This window comes from Euprymna scolopes, chromosome 40 (genome assembly GCF_053919585.1).
Source record: "Euprymna scolopes isolate OS-2025 chromosome 40, ASM5391958v1, whole genome shotgun sequence".
Lineage (NCBI taxonomy): Eukaryota > Metazoa > Mollusca > Cephalopoda > Sepiida > Sepiolidae > Euprymna > Euprymna scolopes.
This window is the reverse complement of record NC_136521.1, coordinates 18397351-18418752: the sequence shown is the minus strand read 5'-3', so window position 1 is coordinate 18418752 and position 21402 is coordinate 18397351. Positions and strand designations below refer to the sequence as shown.

The 21402-nt window shown below is 36.6% G+C and overlaps 1 protein-coding gene across 4 annotated transcripts in view; it reads right to left on the bottom strand.

The window, feature by feature from the left end:
- The window catches only part of LOC145265396 (intraflagellar transport protein 140 homolog), a 159238-nt gene that overhangs the window by 13813 nt on the left and 124023 nt on the right, over window positions 1-21402 (bottom strand). For 3 of the 4 annotated variants that reach the window (XM_080121214.1, XM_080121215.1, XM_080121216.1), the window contains exons 26-29: window positions 18258-18386; window positions 13562-13744; window positions 3432-3638; window positions 638-850 (exon numbers count right to left, since the gene is read on the bottom strand). In XM_080121214.1, coding sequence (XP_079977340.1) covers window positions 638-850; window positions 3432-3638; window positions 13562-13744; window positions 18258-18386 — 732 coding nt within the window. Of the gene's footprint in view, window positions 1-637; window positions 851-3431; window positions 3641-13561; window positions 13745-18257; window positions 18387-21402 lie in introns of those variants that run through there. The other variant, XM_080121217.1, reaches the window with a different exon arrangement.

Genomic DNA, 21402 nt, shown 5'->3' with positions numbered 1-21402 from the left:
TAAATCCATCTTGCAGAAAGGAAGATAATCCTCATTATGCTATTTTTTTTAGTAATCTATAACATAAAGAGCAGTTGTCTGTCCAGCTAAAACTAAAAAAAATGTCAAAACAAATATCCATAAAGTTTGTATTTTTTTTGATAAGCATCACCCTGAATGAATAATGATTAAAATTTAGAAGAAAATATTCATTCTTTGACTCTAAACTAGTATAGATTCCATCGCGGGGGTCGATTTTCCAATCATTACATGTACTAACTAAAGAGAAGTAACTCTGATTTTTTATCAAGGAGTTAATTCTCTTATGCCCACTCATTCCTCGGGGAATCTATATAAAGGAGAATTGTCTTTGTGTATGTATGTGTGTATATCCAGAGAGAGAAATAAGCTGAGTGGAGAAGGGGGGGGGAGAAAGAGAGAGAGAGAGAGAGAGAGAGAGAGAGAGAGAGAGAGAGAGGTGGAAACCGGAGTGGGGAGGGGAGAACAGTAGAGAAGAGATAGAAATTTTAATAGAAATATGTTATACCCTAGGCAATGACGGGTAGCCCTGCTATTAATGTATAAAAAACAAGAAAGAAATTTTTTTAAAATACCAAAAAAGAAAATAAAAAAACGAAAAGTGAATCAATCTTCTCACCTGTGCACACATGTCATAGAAAGCGGCCAATGATTCCATCGCTTTGGCTTTTGTGTAAAACGTGACAATATTTTTTATGATTTCCAGATCCTTCATCCAATCCAACGATTGCAAGTAATTGGCAGCCATGATGTAAATTTCCTTCTGACGAGAAACTGTGGCAAAAAATGAGATCTTTTCCGTATCGCCAGATTTCAATAAACATTTCATCGCCTGTAAAAATAATGGATTTTCACATGAATTTTTATGATAAAAATTTGTGGCGAACATGATGATCCTGAACCAAATCAAGTAGTGAAGGGAGCTCAGACTGGCCTCATCTCTGCCATAATATGGTCCATCTTTACTTGAGATGCAAAGTATATCTAAAAACGTCTGGCTTTTAACAAACTTATAAATTTGTAAGGAATTTCAAGCAGAATCTTTTATTTAATATATATAGGTTGATTGTTCTCATTTCTTCAACCATAAATGGGTAGAAGTTTTAAATAATTCCTTATTATGTTCTTAGTATCGCCTTTACAGCTAAAAAAGTTGGGGAAAAATATTTAGTTGGCAAGTGTGACTGATCAGTTAGGATGCTTGCAATTAATCAGTTATGGATGCTATCTTGTCTCATAAAATCTTTGCCATGGATCTGTGGATTATAACTTTGTTTCCTTTGAATTATTTCTGAGTATTTAAGGTTTGGTTCAATCCAATGGTTCCCAATCCTTTTTTGTCCATGACCCTCACCAAAAATTATTTAAAATCTTGATATTCACCTTTAATTCTGATTTAAAAGTCAAGTCCATTTCAACTAAAGAAGTTTAAAACACCAATCATTTATGTACTATTTTGAAACAATGTTTCAGAATTTTTAAGATAAGGATGGATCATTTAAATTATTTGGATTTTTCAGACTACTGTTTTCATCTTGATTGTTATTCTCTCAACGTTTCAGCTGATGTAACCTCGTGTTTTCTTCCTTTTATCAAACTCTGGAATCATTTTGTTAGATTTACGAATCCGTACAGAATTTCAAATGGAACAGAACCTTTTATTGGACTAGCATAATCTCGTTTTGATACTAAGAATACAACTGTGAATTACTTAAGGCTGTTTCTGCATTTACCAATTCACGACTTTCACAAAGTTGATTCGGGCTCACTTGGCAGCTAACAAAAATAATTGAAAAAGGTCAGTCGAGTGTCGCTCAATTTCTAACGAATGCAAATCTACAAAGCCTAAATTGAAAGAAATAAAAAATTAATTTTAATCGCACAGGTAAGGGATTAGGATATACGCTTGTAATTTTATTCATTGTATTTCCATGTTTTTTCTGTTTATCATTATAATTTTCTCATTTCGCGAGCAACCACTTCTGGTTATTCTCACCAGTGACCTAGCACACCTGAAAAACTTCATGGAAACTGTGGGTCGGTAAATGCAGAAGTACCTGCTTAAGATTTCTACCTGGTCATGCCTAATGTAACAAGAGCAAGGTACTCCACTTGATTAAATAAAGATTTCCATTCAAATTTCATAAAAATTGCAAAGTTCAACAGGATGCACTTGAAATCAGGTGACATCGGTGGAAATATTGTGAGAAGCAACATTGCATCAAAAATACTACATTGCTTCTGACAACAGTAGGAAATAACTTGTTATATTAATAAAAATAGATTATTTACTACCTCTCCAAAGTGATGTAAAGTAGCTCTGCTAGTCTATCTTTATATCTATACAAGTAAAATTGTCTGTGTGTGTGTGTACATTTCTCTACCAAACTACTCTGACAATTTTCAGTCTACAGACTCGAGATTTGACATAAGGTGTATTGAGATTTGAGAAAATCTTTTTAATTTTTTTTCGGTAAGAAATTTGGCTGTCAAGGGGTCAAAGTTCAACGATTTGACCTTTGAAAACTCTACCAAACTCCTCCGCCAATTTTGGGTCTACACACTTGAAATTTTAGATGTAGGTTACTTGGACGTGGATCAAACTTTTTAATTTGATTTGAACCCAAAACAATAAATGTTAAGGGGTCAAAATTGAGGTCAAAGTTTTAAAAACTTTGACCTCTGCAGTCTGTACTAAATTACTCAGCCAATTTCTGGTCTAAACATTTGAAATTTTACATAAAGTATAATCAGACATATGCAAGTTTTTTAATTGGTTTTTAGATGAAAATTTGGCTGCCAAGAGGGTCAAAGTTCAAAAGATTTGACCTTTGTGGTCTCTAGCAAAATATGCAGCCAATTTTGGGTCTAAACATTTGAAATTTTACATAAAGGGTATTCAGACATGCAGCAAGCTTTTTAATCAGTTTTTGGGTAAAAATTTGGCTGAGATTAAAGTTGAAAGAGTTGACCTTTGCAGACTCTACCAAAAACTCCTCCACTAATTTTAGGTCTAAACACTTGAAATTCTAGATGTAGGTTACCTGGACATGAGTCCAACTTTTTAATATATATATATATATATATATATATATATATATATATATATATATATATATATATACATACATACATACATACATACATACATAGGCACATAAAGTTACGAACGGTACATAAAGCCTGAGCAAATCCAGTTAGTAAATAAAAAATATTTTCTTTTTAAATGAAAAATGTTTTTTATATATTTTTTTTTATAGTTAAAAAAAGAAATCCAGAAATGACTTCAGAAAATGAGCTGGATTTTTGTTTGTTTGATTTTTTAGGGAGAGGAAAAGTGTTGGGCAAAAGTAGGGATAAAATGAAATGAGCGTAGGGATATGATGGAATGAGGGTGTCAAGAGTTTGCTTACCTTAACTCTGTTGCCTGATTGGGTGAATTTTTTGGTGGCTAAGTGGTATTCACCCTGGTGCATACAGATATTGCCGATAGCTTCAAGAATCTTCATGCGATCCCTGTTTTCAACCTCATTGGCTCCTTTAGAAGGGGAGAGCTTCTTGACAAGTTCAGGTGACACAGTAATATTTTTGTCGACAATCAGTTTGATGGCATCCCAATACTGAAAGTACAAAATCAAAGTAAGGCATGAAATAGATGAGTAAGAAAAGAACTTGAAGACAGATGTCTACTACTAATAATTATCAGTTTAAATATGATAGCTAAGATGGATATGCCATAATATAGTCAACAGGGTGTGTTTTAAATAAGGCCCAAGGAAAGGTTATAGGATCGACCCTGCCTAGAAATAATAAGGAATTTATCAGAAAGCAAGTTGAAAATAACATCAAACATATGGTTGAGAAAGTGGCAATTGTCAATTTCTGGAGACTTGCATGAGAGCTGGGATCAAGAATGTTTCTAAGATGGTCTTTTGAAATTAGTGCACGTGCTAAGTAATAATCAGTTCTAAATGATCGTCTCCTGAAGGTTCAACCATCAATATAGGTGATAATAAAGAATCACTTTTACCGATTCAAGGTTGAAAGGATAAGAACAATCTACCTACATATATTAAATAAAAGATTCTGTTTGAAATTCTATACAGATTTATGAGTTTGTTGAAAGTCAGAGGTTAAGGCCACTGTTCTGTCTCAGGAGACTATGGATACCCCTTGTAAGAGTGTCTGTGCATGTTATTGTAAAGCAAGGGTTGTACAATCTCAAACCTCACATCTCCTGAATCAGCACTGCTTGAGTCCAGTGGCAAGGAGAAATCCTGGATGACTGGAAACAATGCTGAGATAAGCGGAGAGCACATACAGCATCTGGTTTCTCAAATGGTCATTAATTACAACAATAGACCAGAATATTCCTCTGGTTGTTGCAACATTTGTAATCCACATTTGTCATCAATTGAAATGAATGGCTCTCGTCTTCAGGAGGCCTCAAGTTTTGACAAGCTTCTGGGCTTGATCATTACTCCTGATCTTAAATGGAACATGTATATCAAATCTGTTGCCAAGGCCGCTGGAAAAATGGTGGGATCTTTCTATCGATCCGGTAGATATCTCACTGCTGATGCTATTCTCTATCTATATAAGAGCCAGGTACGTCCAAGGATGGAATACTGTTGCCACATCTGGGCAGGAGCTGCTAGAAAGGACTTGTCCTGCCTTGATAGAGTTCAAAATAGACTTCGTAGCCTCGTAGGAGATGTCCTTTTCTCCTCCTTGCAACCTCTATCTCACAGAAGAGATGTTGCGAGTTTGTCTCTGATGTATCGTTATTTTCATGGAAAGTGTTCAATTGAGCTTCAATCTATGGTCCCCCCTCGCCAAACTTTCACAAGAAACACTCGTCTAGCTGTAAACACTATCAATAATTTCCCCCACTCTTTATCTGTGCCTAAACCTAAACATAGATTCCATGAACAAAGCTTCTTTCTTAGAACTGCACGCCTGTGGAATTGTCTTCCGTTTTCCTGCTTTCCGGCTGACTACAATATGGTTGTGTTCAAGTCTAAAGTAAATAAGTTCTTGATGAGCCGTTCCATATAAGTTATCAAATTTACCAAATTTTCATTACTAATGATTACTATATTGACCAATTTCTACTGTACACTCTTTAACCCTTATCCTTGAGTGGCCTCTGGGCCTTGATAATGTGGTGACGCCTATGTAAAAAAAAAAAAAAAAAAACGAATGCATCAGACTGTAATATTGCTGCTTCTTTGAAACAAGCTAATCATCCTGCAGCTTTTTTTTCAAGGACTCTCTCATGGGCTGAATGACGATACCCCGCAATTAAAAATGAAGCCTACGCCATAGTCGATGCATTAAGAAAATGGCGGTACTACTTGATTGGACGCCATCTTAAACTTATTACAGACCAAAAAGCAGTTACTTTTATGTTTAACTCTAAGAATACAAGCAAAATAAAAAATGAGAAAATAGCAAGGTGGAGAATTGAACTATCGTGTTTCTCTTTCAACGTCAGCTACCGACCCGGGAGAGAGAACTTAACAGCTGGTACACTCTCAAGAGTATGTTGTATGGCATCAAGTGAGGATGAACTCTGATTACTACATAACAATCTCTGTCACCCAGGCATTAAACGAATGATTCATGCTGTGAGGCATAGAAACTCGCTTTTCTTAGAGAAGAAGGTAAAAAGAATTACAAATTCCTGCCAAACATATATTGAAATAAAGCCTCGATTTTATAAACCTAGAACTGGCATTTTAATAAAAGCAACACAATCGTTCAAAAGACTAAATCTTGATTTTAAAGGACCACTACCAAGCAAAACAAGGAACCGATATATATTAACTGTTGTCGACGAATATTCACAGTTTCCCTTCCCTTGTTCAGACATATCGGCTACTGCAATTATACAATGCCTCTGTTCATTATTCGCTGTCTTTGGAGTCCCTGCCTATATACATTCAGACCAAGGGCTTCTTTTATGTCAAAGCAGCTTTGACAATTTCTACAGGAACGAGAAGTAGCCATAAGCCAGAGAACTCCCTACAACCATAAGGGTAACGGCCAATGTGAAAGACATAATGGCATTATTTGGAAGACAGTTCAATTTACTGCATCAAATAACGGATGTTCAATTGATAATTGGGAAAATCTCCTTCCTGTTGAATTATATGCCATACAATCCCTATCGTGTACCGCCACAAATGCTTCTGACATGATGTCTAATGGCGCTGTCTCCGTTGGGGCTCCATCAGACACTTTGGATGGCCCAACATCTGGATCCCTGACAGATGAAGGACTAGCACCAGAAAAACATGTTATCCAGGGACTCTGACTCTGATTTGTGGAACGGTCTGCTCCTCTGAAAAGGAAACATTTCGGAGCAAGGTATTTTAGGGCCCACAGACAGGCTCACACTGAAGAGTCTAACTGTTTGAGTACTCCGACCCTGAATCATGGTCTGCTGAGGCGGTCACTACGAGCTCATTGGGAGCCTGGCATTTAAGAGACTTTCTCCCCTATGAGTGAGAAATTTGGCGGGGGAGAATGTTGTGAATATGGATTATCTCCCTTGATAATCCCAAACTATAAAAACTGTGTATTTCTGCTTGTCGAGTAAACAAGTAGTCGAATTCTTAACTGAATAATAAACGGAAATGTTTTCATTACACCCATATTATTAATATCTTTCAGAATCTCATATCTCCAAGTGGTATTATACATTTTTTTTTTCAAGATCAAAAAAGATTGAGACCACATGATGGTTTCTTATTAGACCATTATGGCTGAATGTTTCTAGTTGAATAAGTTGGTTATTAGTACATTGGTTTTGTCTAAAGCAACTTTGGTGTCTGGAGATGTTATATTTTTCTAAATGTCACATCAGTATTGACCATCCTTTCCATTGTTTTACAGATACAACTTGTTAGAGCAATGGGATGATAATTGGTAGGGTTGGAGTGGTCCTTTCCTGGCTTAGGAATTGGAATGATGTTGGATTCGAGCCAGTGTTTCGGGAGATTGTTAGACCACCATATATCATTAATTATCTGTAGGAGAATGTTGAGGGAGGTGTCTGGTATGTATCTTAAGAATTGATAGTGGATGTCGTTTGATCCAGTGGCTGTATCTTTACTTTTATATACTGAGTTTTTAATTCTATTATTGTGAATGAATTATTATAGTATTCCTTGTTATTAGATGTGAAATCGAGTCTTTTCTTTTTTGCATTATTTTATATTTTTGGGAGTTAGGGTTAGTAGTGTTCGGATGAAGAGTTTTGAATGAATTCAGTTGCGATTATATTTGTCATTTCCCTTATCAATAGTTTCTTTCATTTTGTGTACTTATATGGTTTATTGATGCTCCAAGTTTTTTTACAGTTATTTTTCTTTTTATTTCCCATGTTTTTTTTGGTGGCGTCTGGTTGTTTAGTTTAGAAATGTAATTTTATCAGGTTTCTTTTTTGGAAATATAATTTTATCAGGTTTCTTTTTTGGTTTCTTGTCTAGGGCAATGAATGCCGTTTTCCCTACTCCCGACACATCCCACCCCTCAAAACTGGGCACTTGGGAGTGCTTGAGTACTACACATGCCTGTGCAATTAGATTAGGGTGATCTTCTTCTGATGGGTTGAGGGTACCGGATTGACAGTTCCTGGCTGCTGTTTCTGACTGGTAGTACAGGTGCCCTAACTCTTTGGTAGTGCTTAGAGCGGCTGCTGCATCAATAGTTGTATAATATCGGGATGTTTGTAGCACCATGTTGCACATGGAAAGGGACCCTGCACTCATCCTCGGTGGGCTTTCCTGAGGCCACAGTCCTAGTTGAAGAAAGGTCAGCTAATGGTCTATTTGTGTTGCATGTCTTATACCCCGCATAACCTCTTGTTCAGCTCCCCCTTACCTAACTGAAACTCTTTAAAAACATGATGACAGTACAATAAAAAAAAATAAGCTTAAACCAGGCCTAGGGACAAACAAATCCAACTTGCCTCCTCCCTTGAGGTTTGCATTCACTAACATCTGTGAGCTTAGAACTAATTTAGCTGATGTTGAAGCATTTCTCCTAACAAATACCCCGGATATCTTAGCACTAAGCGAGACTAACCTACACTCCTCCATCCCCTCTAACTACTTTAACATGCCTGGCTATCTCCCACTCTGCCGTAAGGACTCTGACTAACATATGCACGGACTTGGCGTCTACATTCGTAACACCCTCCCCCTGACTAGAGAAACAAACCTAGAAATGGACGATCAAGCATTTATGTGCTTTAGACTAAACATACAACACAACATTAGCTACTTTTATTTTCTGTACCGCTCTCCCTCAACCCAGGACTGCAACATAATAAACAAAGTCTCTGACAGCATAGGCACAGCACTCTCCCACGACACTAGCGCACAAGTACATGTATTTGGTGACTTTAATGTTCACCACAAAAACTGGCTTGGATTCTCTACTTACACAGATGCAGCGGGCAGCACAACACATAGCTTTGCTATATCTCACTCCCTATCACAAATGGTTACGTTTCCAACCTGTTTCCCTGACCAGTAAGAACAACACGCATCACTTCTAGATCTGTTTCTGACCACAGTTCCCGAGGATTGTATTACAAATGCTGACAGCCCACTCGGGAATGCTGATCATGCAGTGATAATTGTCAAAATCGCCCTAAACTCTAGACCCAAAACTGAAGAGCCAGTGCTCAAAACAACGAGATATTACAAAAAGGCTGACTGGGAAGCCATCAGAGATCTTATCAGAGATGCCCCATGGGGAAATATTTTTTCTCTTCCTGCTGAACAGTGCGCAAATGAGACCACTGAATGGTTAAAAACAGCAATTGAAGCACATGTTCCCATGCGGAAATTTTATAGCAAGCTCCACTCTCCCCAATGGTTTACTTCTACTTGCGCAACTGCCATTGCTCAAAGGCAGCAGATTTAACTGACATAAGTCCAGTTCAAACAGACTAAAGTATATAGAAGCTAGAAGTAATGTTAAGAAGGAAATAGCAACAGCTAAGAGAGAATTTACTGAAACCATTAAAAAACGCATCGAAGCACAAAAATTAGGAACTCGTGACTTCTGGAAAATCTACAACAGTGTAGTAAATAACGGGCAATCAACAATTTCCCCACTAACCAACAATCACAAGGTTGTTTGCTCAGCAACCAACAAGGCTAATATGTTTGCCAGCTGGTTTGCCTCTAACTCCACACTGGACCCTTCCAACCACCCCCTGCCCGACTTTCCTTTGTGGACAGACGCCACGCTAGACGATCTAAATCTAAACATCACCCTTGCTCAGGTGCATGCTATCATAAAAAACCTTGACACTTCAAAAGCATGTGGACCCGATCTCATCCCAGCTGTGCTATTAAAAAAGTGCTCAGCCGAAGTAGCTCCAGTTCTCTCCAAACTCTACAACAAATGCCTTAATGAATCATGCTTTCCGGGCTGTTGGAAAACTGTGGTACCAGTATTCAAGAATTCTGGCGAAAGAACTGATCCATCAACTTATCGCCCCATTAGCCTCCTCCCACTTTTCGCCAAAATATTTGAGACCATAATTAACCATGCTCTAGTCTGTCACCTTACAGATGCTAAACTTCTGACTGACAAACAATATGGATTTAGACAAGCCTGTTCCACCGCAGACATCCTCACTGTAATCTCTAAATGTATATACCAGGCACTGGACAAAGCGGGGGAGGGCAGAGTGGTAGCTCTAGATATCTCTAAGGCTTTTCACAGGGTATGGTATGAGGGTCTCCTCAGGAAGATTAGATCATACGGTATCACTGGTAGAATACTTAACATAATTAAATCCTTCTTAGATAAGAGAAAAATCCAGGTTGTCCTCGACGGTCGTACATCTAAACAATATGATATAAATGCGGGAGTGCCTCAGGGGTCTATCCTTGGACCTCTATTGTTCCTAATATTTATTAATGACTTCCCCGACAAAACTGCCTCTGAGATGGGTATATATGCTGATGACACCACACTCTATGACAGGAAAACAAATGAACACATAACTAAAAAAATGGCAAAAACACTAGAGGATGACCTCCGATTTGTAGTAAAATGGGGACAAAAATGGATGGTCACATCCAATGCTGCCAAGACTAAACTGGTTTCCTTCAATAATTACAAGAAACCTTCTCTGCCACCAATAGCAATGGCCAGTGACTCCCTATCTGAGAGCACCTTTCAAACTGCTTGGCCTAACGTTCACAGGAAACATGAGTTGGAACAATTACATTGAAAACATTGCCAGGGCCACTGCAAAGAAGGTAGGTTCTCTCTACCGTGCTAGAGAACTACTGACACCTGAAAGTATCCTGTACCTCTATAAGGCCACCATTCACCCATGTATGGAGTATTGCTGTCACATTTGGGCTGGTGCATCTGCTGCTAGTCTCTCGCTCCTAGACAAGGTTCAAAAGAGAGTCGCCAATCTGATAGGCCCTGAACTGGCATCTAAGTTTCAGTCTCTGTCCCATCGACGAAGTGTTGCATCCCTCTGCCCATTCTACAAGTATTTTAATGGTGAATGCTCTGACGAACTGCAGACACTTGTGCCCTCACAACGTAAATACCCTCGACAAACCCAACAAACAGCTAAATCCCATCCCTTCACAGTAGAGATCCCTAGATGTAAGAGAACCTTTTACTCCAGTAGTTTCTTCCCCAGAACCGCTAGACTCTGGAATTCCATTCCAGGTCCCTGCTTCCTCAACTGTATTGACATGCAGAAGTTCAAGTGTAATGTGAACCGACATCTTGCTGCCCAAATCCCTACATAATGCCCCAGTAGTTGCTGCCCCTGATAGTAGCCCCCTACACTAAAGTGGCAATGTGCCTTGTTTGGGGTGAAAATGTAATAAATAAAAAAAAAGAAAGATAAAAATGATTTCAGTTCTTCGAATATGTTTTTTAGTTCTTTTGCTATGTTGGGGTTTCTGGATGATGACCATTGTAGTTGCACATTTTGTTTGCTTGTTGGGTTATTGTTGTGTTTTTGGTGAAATTTGTTACTTTTTTATGGGCTTCTTGGAAGCTTATGTTTTTACAGTATTTTATTGTCAAGATTTCTTTCTCTCGCTTGTATATTTTGCAATTGATTGAACGAGAGTTGTGATTTTCTAGACAGTTTGTACATTTGATTTCATTAGGACAGTTCTCTTCTTTGTGATTCGAGTCTTTTTGACTGCAATTTCCACAAGTTTGATTTCTTTGGTATTGTCTTTGTTATATCCAAACATTTGGTATTTCTAGCATTGTAGTGGGTTTGGAATCTGTTCTACTTTGTTTTGTTTTTTTCATAACCTTCATTGATTGTGTCTAGTATTTGGGGAGAGTTAAATTTTAATATGTAGGTATTTGTGTATGTTACCTCTACAGCTTTCCTGATTATGATTCTTTTAACATCTGTGACTTCTTGGTTCTTCTGTTATGCATACCAAGATTTCTTGGTTTCTTACAACTCCTTTGGATTAGTTTGATGTGGATATGATCTAATGTTTGTTTCGTGTAGTTTTTGTAATTGTAATAAAATTTTAGCCTGTTTTTTTATTTTGTACTCCTACCAATATTGTTACGTTTCTCAATTTTTTGACATTTTTGGGCGTTATTTTGCTTGACATGGTTTTTTGGATAAGGAAGGGAACATTCTAGTCAGTGGTATGTGGGAAGTAGCCTCCAGCACAATGAAGTGTGGGAAGGCTTTATCTTTATTGTCCGAGTCTGTCTCAGATTCTCTTTTTTTGTTCATAATAAAATTAAAAGGTTCATCAGTCATGCTCCTCACTCACCAGAGGAAGAAAAACGAGAGGATAAATCCCATTTACCTCAGTTCTTGAGGACTATGTGGCTGGTATACTCAAACATGGGGAGGATTCCAAGCATTCATAATATTTAGTTATACCCACCCAAGTGTGGGGTTTTCCTATATTTTATTACTCTTGTTATTTGCCTTGCTCTCAGCTTGATTGACCTTTCAGCCACTGTTTATTAAATCAGTTTGGTTTTTGTCTGTGGAGAGCATAGGTGTATTTTTGAATTAATGCTTGACATGACCAAGCCTGTCGAACCTCCCGTCTAGCCTAGTAATGGCCAAAGTGGTATGTTGCAGTACCATATCATCATAATATCATAGACATGTTCTGCTCAATCATCAGGATCCTGTCCTTAATGCGCAACAAGCCAACTACGGTCAACAGGTGGCCAAATTGAGTGACTTAGCTTCAGCAGGAATTGGTATATTCTGATGTCCTATTGACTCGGCTGAAAATAATCTGTAGAAGGTTTTGTTTTTGAGTTTTTCATATCTTCATGTATTCATAAATAATATTTGATTTGGTTGTTTTATTTGATAGCATATCAACTATTTTTAAATTATTTATGTTGGGACCTGCCATTTTGGTAAATATTTTTGTGTTTCAAGTTTTTTATAACCTCAGATATTCCTTGCAGGTGCCTGTCTTTGCTGTCCTGCTCCACAGCACATCAACGCTTTTAGAATATTTTATGTAGAATCCATTTATTGTATTAAAGTTATTCTTTTCAAATTCTTCATATCCTCAAGCAACTATTCATGACGTTTGGTTTGGTCTTTTTGTTTCACAACCTCTTTCGGGTTATTCATGCCGAATTCAGCAACTTTGTAGAATGCTTCTATGTTTCAAGTTCCCTATATCGTACATCACTAATCCGTCGTGCTTGGTTTGGCTGTCTTGTAGCAGATTCTGTTATTTTCATTCCTGCAGCACATGATTAAGCTTTGCAAAGTAATAAGTTGGTTGGTTGTTTTGTTTTACGGCATATCAACCTTTTTCAGGTTATTTAATACCGAATCTAATTATTTTAAGGAATGATTTTTAATGGAGTATATATATATATTTTTTTTTAAGTCAGATTCTATTTAACCCATAGTTGGAACACTAATAGGTACTACCACTCCGGGTCAGAGTGGACCTGGGAGAAATGGCAATTAAAGGGTGGCTCCACACTCCCTAAGGCCCGCAAGGTGGGGCCTCACCATCGGATATAGTTTTAGGTCATATCCAGAACCCAAAGTAGCAAGGGTTATAATGTTTATGTTTGCTATGTTTTAAGTCAGGAAGCCAGTAGGGAAGTGGGAGAGGGAGAAAAGGATAGGGTGGGAGAAGGTGTTCTTTTTGTTTTTGTTTTGCTGTTAAGATTTGCAAAGGTTTAGAGGACAAAACAAAAATATTTTAATGTACAGGAAGCCAATATTCAAACAGCATGATCTGGTAGCACAAGGACAAGTGAGAGAGTGGAGTGAAGCTGAGAAGGGTGAGAGTTAAGCAAGGGAGTTAAGTGAAGAAAAAAACAAGAATAAAAGAAATAAAAAGAGAGAAATTGGAGGAGATGAGTGCAAGAGTAGATAGATACATAGATAGAGAGACATGTAAGGTATGCACTTTCGAATAAATTTAGATCAACACCCCCCCCCCCACTTCACACGAGAAATACAAAGAAAAGAAATCACCCTCCTTCCCTACTTTATTGTCATTCTTACCTTTTTTGCCATGGCCAAATGTTCGACCGCTTTGTCATATTGGGCATTTTCCAGGAAGAATTCTGCACAACGTTCCAAAAGTTCCGGATCTGCTCTTTCGTCAAGTTCTGCTGAAATTGTTTGCAAGGCACCAAATTGTTTGCTACTAAAAGACAATTCCAAAGCTTTTGAAAAATTACCAGCCTGAAATGAAACCAACAATGGAAAAGTTTTAAGTTCTTTTGTTGCAGAGTAAATTGAAAGAAAGAATTTGAATTTGTCTTTTCAATGCCAATATTTAGAACTAGTTGTGCCTGCCTGGCATTGGGCAGGAATATTTTTACTTTTATTTTACTTAAAAAATTGTTTTTTAACTGTTCATATTATTTTTTTCATTATTATTATTCTTTTATATAGGATTTTGAAAGCTAAATTTAATTAATATTGTTTCATTTAAATTATTCATTGAACCAAATTAGCATAGAAATATAAGTTAAAAAATATATGCATATATATAAAAGTGAACGTGTGTGTGTGTGTACATTTTCCTATGCAATAACTGTCAATTATACGTCTACAGACTCAAAATTTGATATACAGGGTACTGAAATTTGGGAAAATCTTTGTAATCTGTTTTCGGCCAGAAATTTGGCTGTTAAGGGGTCAAAGGTCAACGATTTGACCTTTGAGAACTCTACCAAACTCCTTCGACAATTTTGGGTCTAAACACTTGAAATTTTGGATATAGGTTCCTTGGACATGGATCTAACTTAATAACTTGATTTGAGCCCAAAACAATAAATTTTAAGGGGTCATAATAGGGGTCAAAGTTAAAAAAATTGACCGCTTTTTTTTTTTTTTTTTTTGCTCAACATACACCTCCAAACACCCGGGCAACACTGGGCTGAAATGCTAGTCTATATAACTTTATTAAACATTTCAAAATCACAGGAATATACACTTAATTCACATCCATATTATTTCAATACCTTCATCTTACACATGTTTCATTGAATGGCATAAACCAAACAAATCATCAGAAACTTTACATTAGTTCATCTTATCTCAGTATTTGTTTCCAGTTGTCCTGTATACTTCACATTGTATTTAACAATGTCGGTTCAGGAGAGGTGTGGTTGGAGATTGCGCACCTCCTGCCACAAAAATTTGTGGGTATCCATAGACTGTCAAAGATTGAAAGAGCTTGTTTTTTTTAAATATATATACATATACATATATATATATATATATATATATATGTATAAGTATCGTATTAATAAAGGTAAAGCTTGTTCTATCATTATATATATTTTAATTTGCTTCAGTGTTTGTGTCTATCCATTACACCTCTGCATTGTATAGCCTTCCATAATTTAAATTTCCTTTACATACACATTAGCCAATGCTTTAAGCAAACCATATTAACTTTTTAAATATAACTTTCTTTTAAATTTGAAAATCAAGAAAAATGCTGTTGAAACCCACTAATAATGTGCAAATATTTTTTTTTATTTGTTATTTTTGTCTTAAAATTTTTTGAGTGTAAAAATTTTGTTCAGAGATGATATCATTAAAAAAAGGGTTAGCTTTGAAAAGTTAAAATGTTTGCAACAAATATTTGTCTACAACAATTTCCCTCACTGTCTCTCTGTGCCTAAAACTATGAATTTCTATGAGCAGAGTTTCTTTCCTAAAACTGTACATCTGTGGAACACAATACCCAGCTGGTCGTTTTTAAATTTAATGAAAATAAATTCCTGTTGAGTCGTCCTCTTAAATAATTAATCTCTACTCAAGTTCCACAAATACTGATCATCATAGTGTTGTCAAATCATCTACCTAACACTCATTAACCTTATTCTAAGGTGGCCTTGATAAGCAGTGACTCCCCAGAAAATAAAAACAACAACAAAAAATACACTTGATGTTGCCTTGTTCTCTTGTAATAATATAAATACCCATAATCCCCTCCCCCCAATTTTTATTAACACTTTTCTTTTCTTCCCTCAGATTGCTAGACTTTGGAAATCTCTTCCAGTTTCCTGATTCCCTGACTGTACTAATCTGCTGAGGTTTAAATGTGATGTGAACAAACATCTTGCTGCTCAACTCTCCACAGTTCTCTGTTAAGTATGATCCCAAATATTAGTTCCTTATGTTCCAAAGGCGAATATACCTTTTTCTAATATGAAAAAGAGTCATTTAAAAAAAAGCACACTTGATGTTGCTGTGTTCCCTTGTTATAATGAAATGGTGTATATAGATACCTCTAATAAAAATTTGTTTTTGTTTTGATGACATGACATTCTTATTGTTTATGAAGAAAGGTTTTATACCCCCCCCCCCAAAAAAAAAAATTTAAGATAATTATAAAAATAAAAATTTAATTTACCTCTTATCAGCGAGTTTGGACTGTTTTTTGTTTGATTTTCAAATTTAAAATTAAAAAAAAGATTCAAGAACTTTCAAAATTCTAATTATAACTTTGTTTTGATAAATTTGTTCAGCTAATATTTCAAAATTTTAATGATAAATTTGTTTTGATAATTTTGTTGAGGTAATATTTCAAAATTATAATTATAACTTTTTGATAATTTTGTGAAAGTAATGTTTCAAAATTTTAATGATAAATTTGTTTTGATAATTTTGTTAAAGGTAATGTTTTAATCTCTATTTATAAAATTTCAGTCTTTTAATACATGAAGATTTGATAAGAATTTTAAAGTCAGATATGACTTTCTATTCAATAGATTAAATGCTTAAAAATCACTTTCGAATAATACAGAGTAAAACAGCGAATGCGATGAAGAAATATTTCCATGTGATTCGTGTGTCCATTCCAGTCGTATTTAATAAACATAAACATTAATTAATCAAAATGTCTCAAAAAATGTACTCACACTTTAACTGCTATCATCAATTTGAATATTTGCAAACATGAGTCTTCAATTAAATTTGTCTTCTGTATCTAAAGCTATTCCATTTCATAAATTTTTATCATCAGTTAAAATGTGAGTACATTTTCACATTTTTTAGAAGACACTCTGCATTATATGTTTATTAGATATCTCTTCTCTTTCCCCATTCTATCTTCTGAATATTATTTACCTTGCCATAAAATTATTAAAATTAAATAGGATTTTGAACATTTAATTTAATTATTACTGTATCGTTATGTCATGAAATTATTTATTGCACCAAATTGTTATAAAAACATAATTTTTGTTATTCAATTAGAATTCACTATTGAGATGAGTATTATTTATTAGTTTTTATTTATTGCAGACTATTATCCTCATCTTTCTTAGTTGTTGTTTCACGACGTTTCAGCCAACTATTCCTCTGGTCTTCATCAGGTGGTAACCGCGACGGATCTCCTAACCGCATTCTCAGAAATTACTGCCATCCATAGTTGTCGTCTAACCACGTTTTTGGCCAAGTAAGCCTCTCTCTGGCTTTGAGTAGGATTGAAACCGCTACTTTCAGAAAATTCTCACCTGGAACTGTAGAGATTCAATGTCTCTATCCACTATGCCACGGGCCCCGAAATATTAAATATTACCTTTAAAAAAATTATCAAAACAAAGTTATAATTAGAATTTTGTTGAATTGCAGATTTTGTTTGAACCAAGAAGGCGGTTTTCTAACTCAAGATGCATGTATTTCGGAATGGACTACCAGGATTTTTTTTTTTTTTGCTACAAGGGAGTTACGATTTATCAAGTCACCACTTTTTTTTTTTTTTTTTTTTTTTTTTTTTACATAGGCATCACCACTTATCAAGTCCAAGAGGCCACTCGAGGATAAGAGTTAAAGAGTGTACAGTAGACAATTGGACAATATAGAAATCGTTAGTAATGGAAATTTGGTAAATTTGTTAACTTTTTTTTTTTTTTACACGGTGGTCACCACTTATCAAGGCCCAGAAGCCACTCAGGGATAAGGGTTATTGCAAGTACAGTACATTAGTGTGGAGATTTAATGAAGTGTTTACTTAAGAGGGCGGTTCATTAGGAATTTGTTAATGTTGGACTTAAAGACATTCAAGTTGTAGTCAGGTGGGAAGCAGGCAGATGGAACAGAGTTCCACAGGCGTGCAGTTCTAAGAAAGAAGCTTTGTTCATGGAATCACCGTTTTCATTTAGGCACAGATAAAGAGTGGGGGAAATTTTTCACAGTGGATTGTTTACATTGGATTTGAAAACTGTGTTGTAGTCACCAGTCAGCTACCTGCGGTACAGAGTTCTACAAACAGGCATTTCTTGGAAAGAAACTTTTATCATGGAGTTGTAGCAAATGTGCCAATGATGCAAGCATTCAAGAAAAATTGGAGAAATGCTAAGTCACTGTATTTTCTGTATAAATTTCTGCCACTTTTTTTCCTAATCACGACTGAAACAGTTGATTTTTTTTTTGGCAAATTAATTAGAAAAGTTGAGGTAGCTGATTCAGTTGAAAGGACAAGATTACGGAAAACATGGGAGGAAATGATAAAAATGGACCTGAAAGAAAGATGGATAAAGACCGAGCCTTTAAAAAGATAGATTTCTTTGGAAGTCAATTTCTCAAAACCGTTAGCATGTAAAACAGAGGTTAAAACCAAAGATAACGATGATGATGATGATGACATACATCCAGTGGCTTTATGCCTTGTTTGAAGCAACTTCCATAAAAGTTTTTTTTTGTTTTTACGAATCCCCAGATAAAATTATGTTACCTTATTATACAGCATAACAGCATTTCCTTCCATTCCAGGTTTTTGCTCAAAATAGCGTGCTGCCTCAATCATGTCTTCTGGTTGACCTAATAAAGCAAGGTTCAAAATTTGATCCTCAAAGCCATGTTCCTAAAGAAAAAAAAAAAAGAAAACTTATGAAATGTAATCAAGCATTTTTATGGTACGTATATTTGTAGGTGTTGATTTAAGTGACAAATAGAGATTGTGAAGTTTGGGCATTTCCTGCCTGAAAAGCTCATGAATCATGAGGATATAATTGGAGTTTTAGTTAAGACTAGTGAGGGTACCCAGCGTTGCCTGGGTGTGTGGAGGCGGTGTAATAAGGATATTGAGTGGGGAGGGGAGGGCAAAGAGAAAGAAAAAGCAAATGGAAAAAATCACATAAAAAAAATTTTTTTTTAAATAATCCGGCATTGCTTGGATGTGCCAAGTAAAAAAAAAATCCAAACAAAATTAGAAAAAAAAAATTGGTAGTAGGCAGGCAGGTTCGAACCCGTAACACGAAGAAAAATAAAAAAAAGACCTGACATCTTTGCTGTTGCGTCCATGGCCCGATTGGAAGTTGTGAACGTCAAAATTAAGTGAAGTCAATCGAAAAGAAAAGCGAACTTAAAAAAAAAATGGTGATGCAAAAACCGACCCCTCCTTGTATAAAACTGGCCAGTTCAGGGTGAAGGATTTAATGTTTTTGGCCAATTTTTCGATATTTGTCGTCCGAAGGATCAAGATTGAAAACGATGCCGGTTGGGTCAGGTTCCGACGCACTTGTCGGAAGAATTTGGCAGACATACAAACACACACACACACATTTTGCTTTTTATATCAAACTAGCAGGGGATACCCGGCGTTGCCCAGGTGTTTGGAGATGTGTGTGTTAAAAAAAAAAAAGTTTTAGTAGGATTGAACCCCGAAGCCTTGACGCAGAGGTGGAAACAAAAGCCAACCACTTAACCATCTCAGCCATGAGTGAGAGAAATTAGTTAGCGTGTTAAGGGTTATAAAGTGAGTGAAATAGGTTTGATTGACAGATAGCTGCTAAATGAGGTCATCGCAGGAGCGTTACGATGACGTGGCAGTATTTTATTTAATGCGGGACAGCTTTTTGGGGTTTGTTTACTTTGTTTCAATGCGGGGCAGTTTTCGCTTCCCCAAGATGATGGGGGGGGGGGGGAAGCAGCTCCCCATTTAAAGGGGATTGTCCAAATTGAATAGCAATTGTCTGATATAAGGAGAAACTCCACATTGATCAAAAGCTGATTGCTTTCTGGACGTTTCTGTGCGAAAGCTGAGAACACGAACCGTTTGAATTTAGTTTCACTGTATTTATACTAAAAAGCCAAACAAACAGGCGACAGAGCGAAATAGCACGAATCTTACAAATTAAATAGACAGGCGACCCCGGTTGTTAACTCATACATATTATGATTTAGATGTGATATAAAAAGTTTTAAGAAGAAGCGACACCCGGAAAAAAGCCTTTCTCGGACATACACGAAAATGCACACACAAACATTTTCGCTTTTATATATATACTAGCGGGGGTACCCGGCGTTGCCTGGGGGGGGGGGGGATCGAACCCGAAGCCCTGAGGCGAAGTTTGAAAATAAAATCGGCCAGCCAGAATGAGTTACTGAAAGATGTTTGAATTTATTTAAGTAAGAATCAAATTGACAGGTGCGCGCCCGAAGTCGTCAAGTGTTACGTCAAAAGAGAATTGACAGGTGCCTGCACTTAATGAGGTCAAATAGAAGTCGTGGATTAACATTTTCTGTGAGCGGTTTGTTTGTCTTTACCCTTTGGGGAAAACCAGCTCCCCCGTTTATTAGGGGAGTGTCCAGATGAAAGCAAGTGTCTGATATGATGGTGAAAAGCTGACATTGACCAAATGTTTACGTCACTTTCCGGAGACCATCCGCCGTGGGCCAGGGAACTACCGATTCGAACCAGTTTCACTTTTTATACTGAAAAGCGAAAGAAACACGCAGCGATCTAAAAATCTGAAAAAAATAGCATTTAAAAGTTGGTCAAATTAAATACACGTGCGACCCCTGTTGTTAACTCGTACATATTATCATTTAGACAGCATATAAAAAGTTTTAAGAATGAGTGACCCCATCAAGCACCCCCTGGAAAAAAGCTTTTTGAGGACATACAGAAAAAGTGCACACACATACATGCATACATTTTCGCTTTTATATATATAGACTAGCGGAGGGGGGGTACCTGGCATTGCCCGGGTGTTTGGAGGTGTGTGTTGGGAGGGGATAGATTAAAAAAAAAAAAATGTTGGCCGGGTGTTTGGAGTTGTAAAAGAAAAATAAAGTTTTAGTAGGAAGGTAGGCTTGAACCCTGAAGGCTTGACGCTAAGGTGGAAACGAAATGGAAAAAAACCTGAGACCTAGCCATCTCGGCTATGAGGCGAGAGAAAGTGATAATCGTTATAAGTAAACGTTTATAAAGTGAAATATACAGGTGCGAGAAAGTTAAGTCGTGTGATGTTTGAACTAGTTTTGCACTGCAAGCCAGTTTCTGTTTCCCCCGCCCCATCATTCGCATTTTGAAGACGCGGCAATCGAAAAATATCTCGAAAATAGCTCGTAAAAGTCGGGCAAATTTAAGATAGCTGTGACCGCCGTTCTTAAGTCGCAGATATTATGATTTAGACGTGATATAAAAAGTTTTAAGAAGGGGTGAGCCGACCGAGAAGCCCAACGACAAAAGCCTTTTGCAGACATACAGAAAAATGCACACACACACATTTTCGCTTTTATATATATACTAGCGAGGGGTACCCTGCGTTGCCCGGGTGTTTGGAGGCGTGTGTGAAAACTCGGGGGGAGGGGGGTGAAATAAAAAAATGTTTTGGTAGGTAAGTATGAGGATCGAACCCAAACTGTTGAGGCAAAGTTGGAAATTAAAGTGTGAAAAAAAAAAGAGTGTAACGGTTTTAACCATTTGGCTACCGCAAGATGCTAACGAAAACACGTTTGAATTTATTTAATTACTTGGATTTGGCAGGTGCACGTTTTAATGACTTAATGAGGTCAAGTTTGACTGCGGGATAGTATTTCATTTACTGCGGAAACGCTTTTTTTTATTTTTATTTTCCCAAGATGTTATAGGA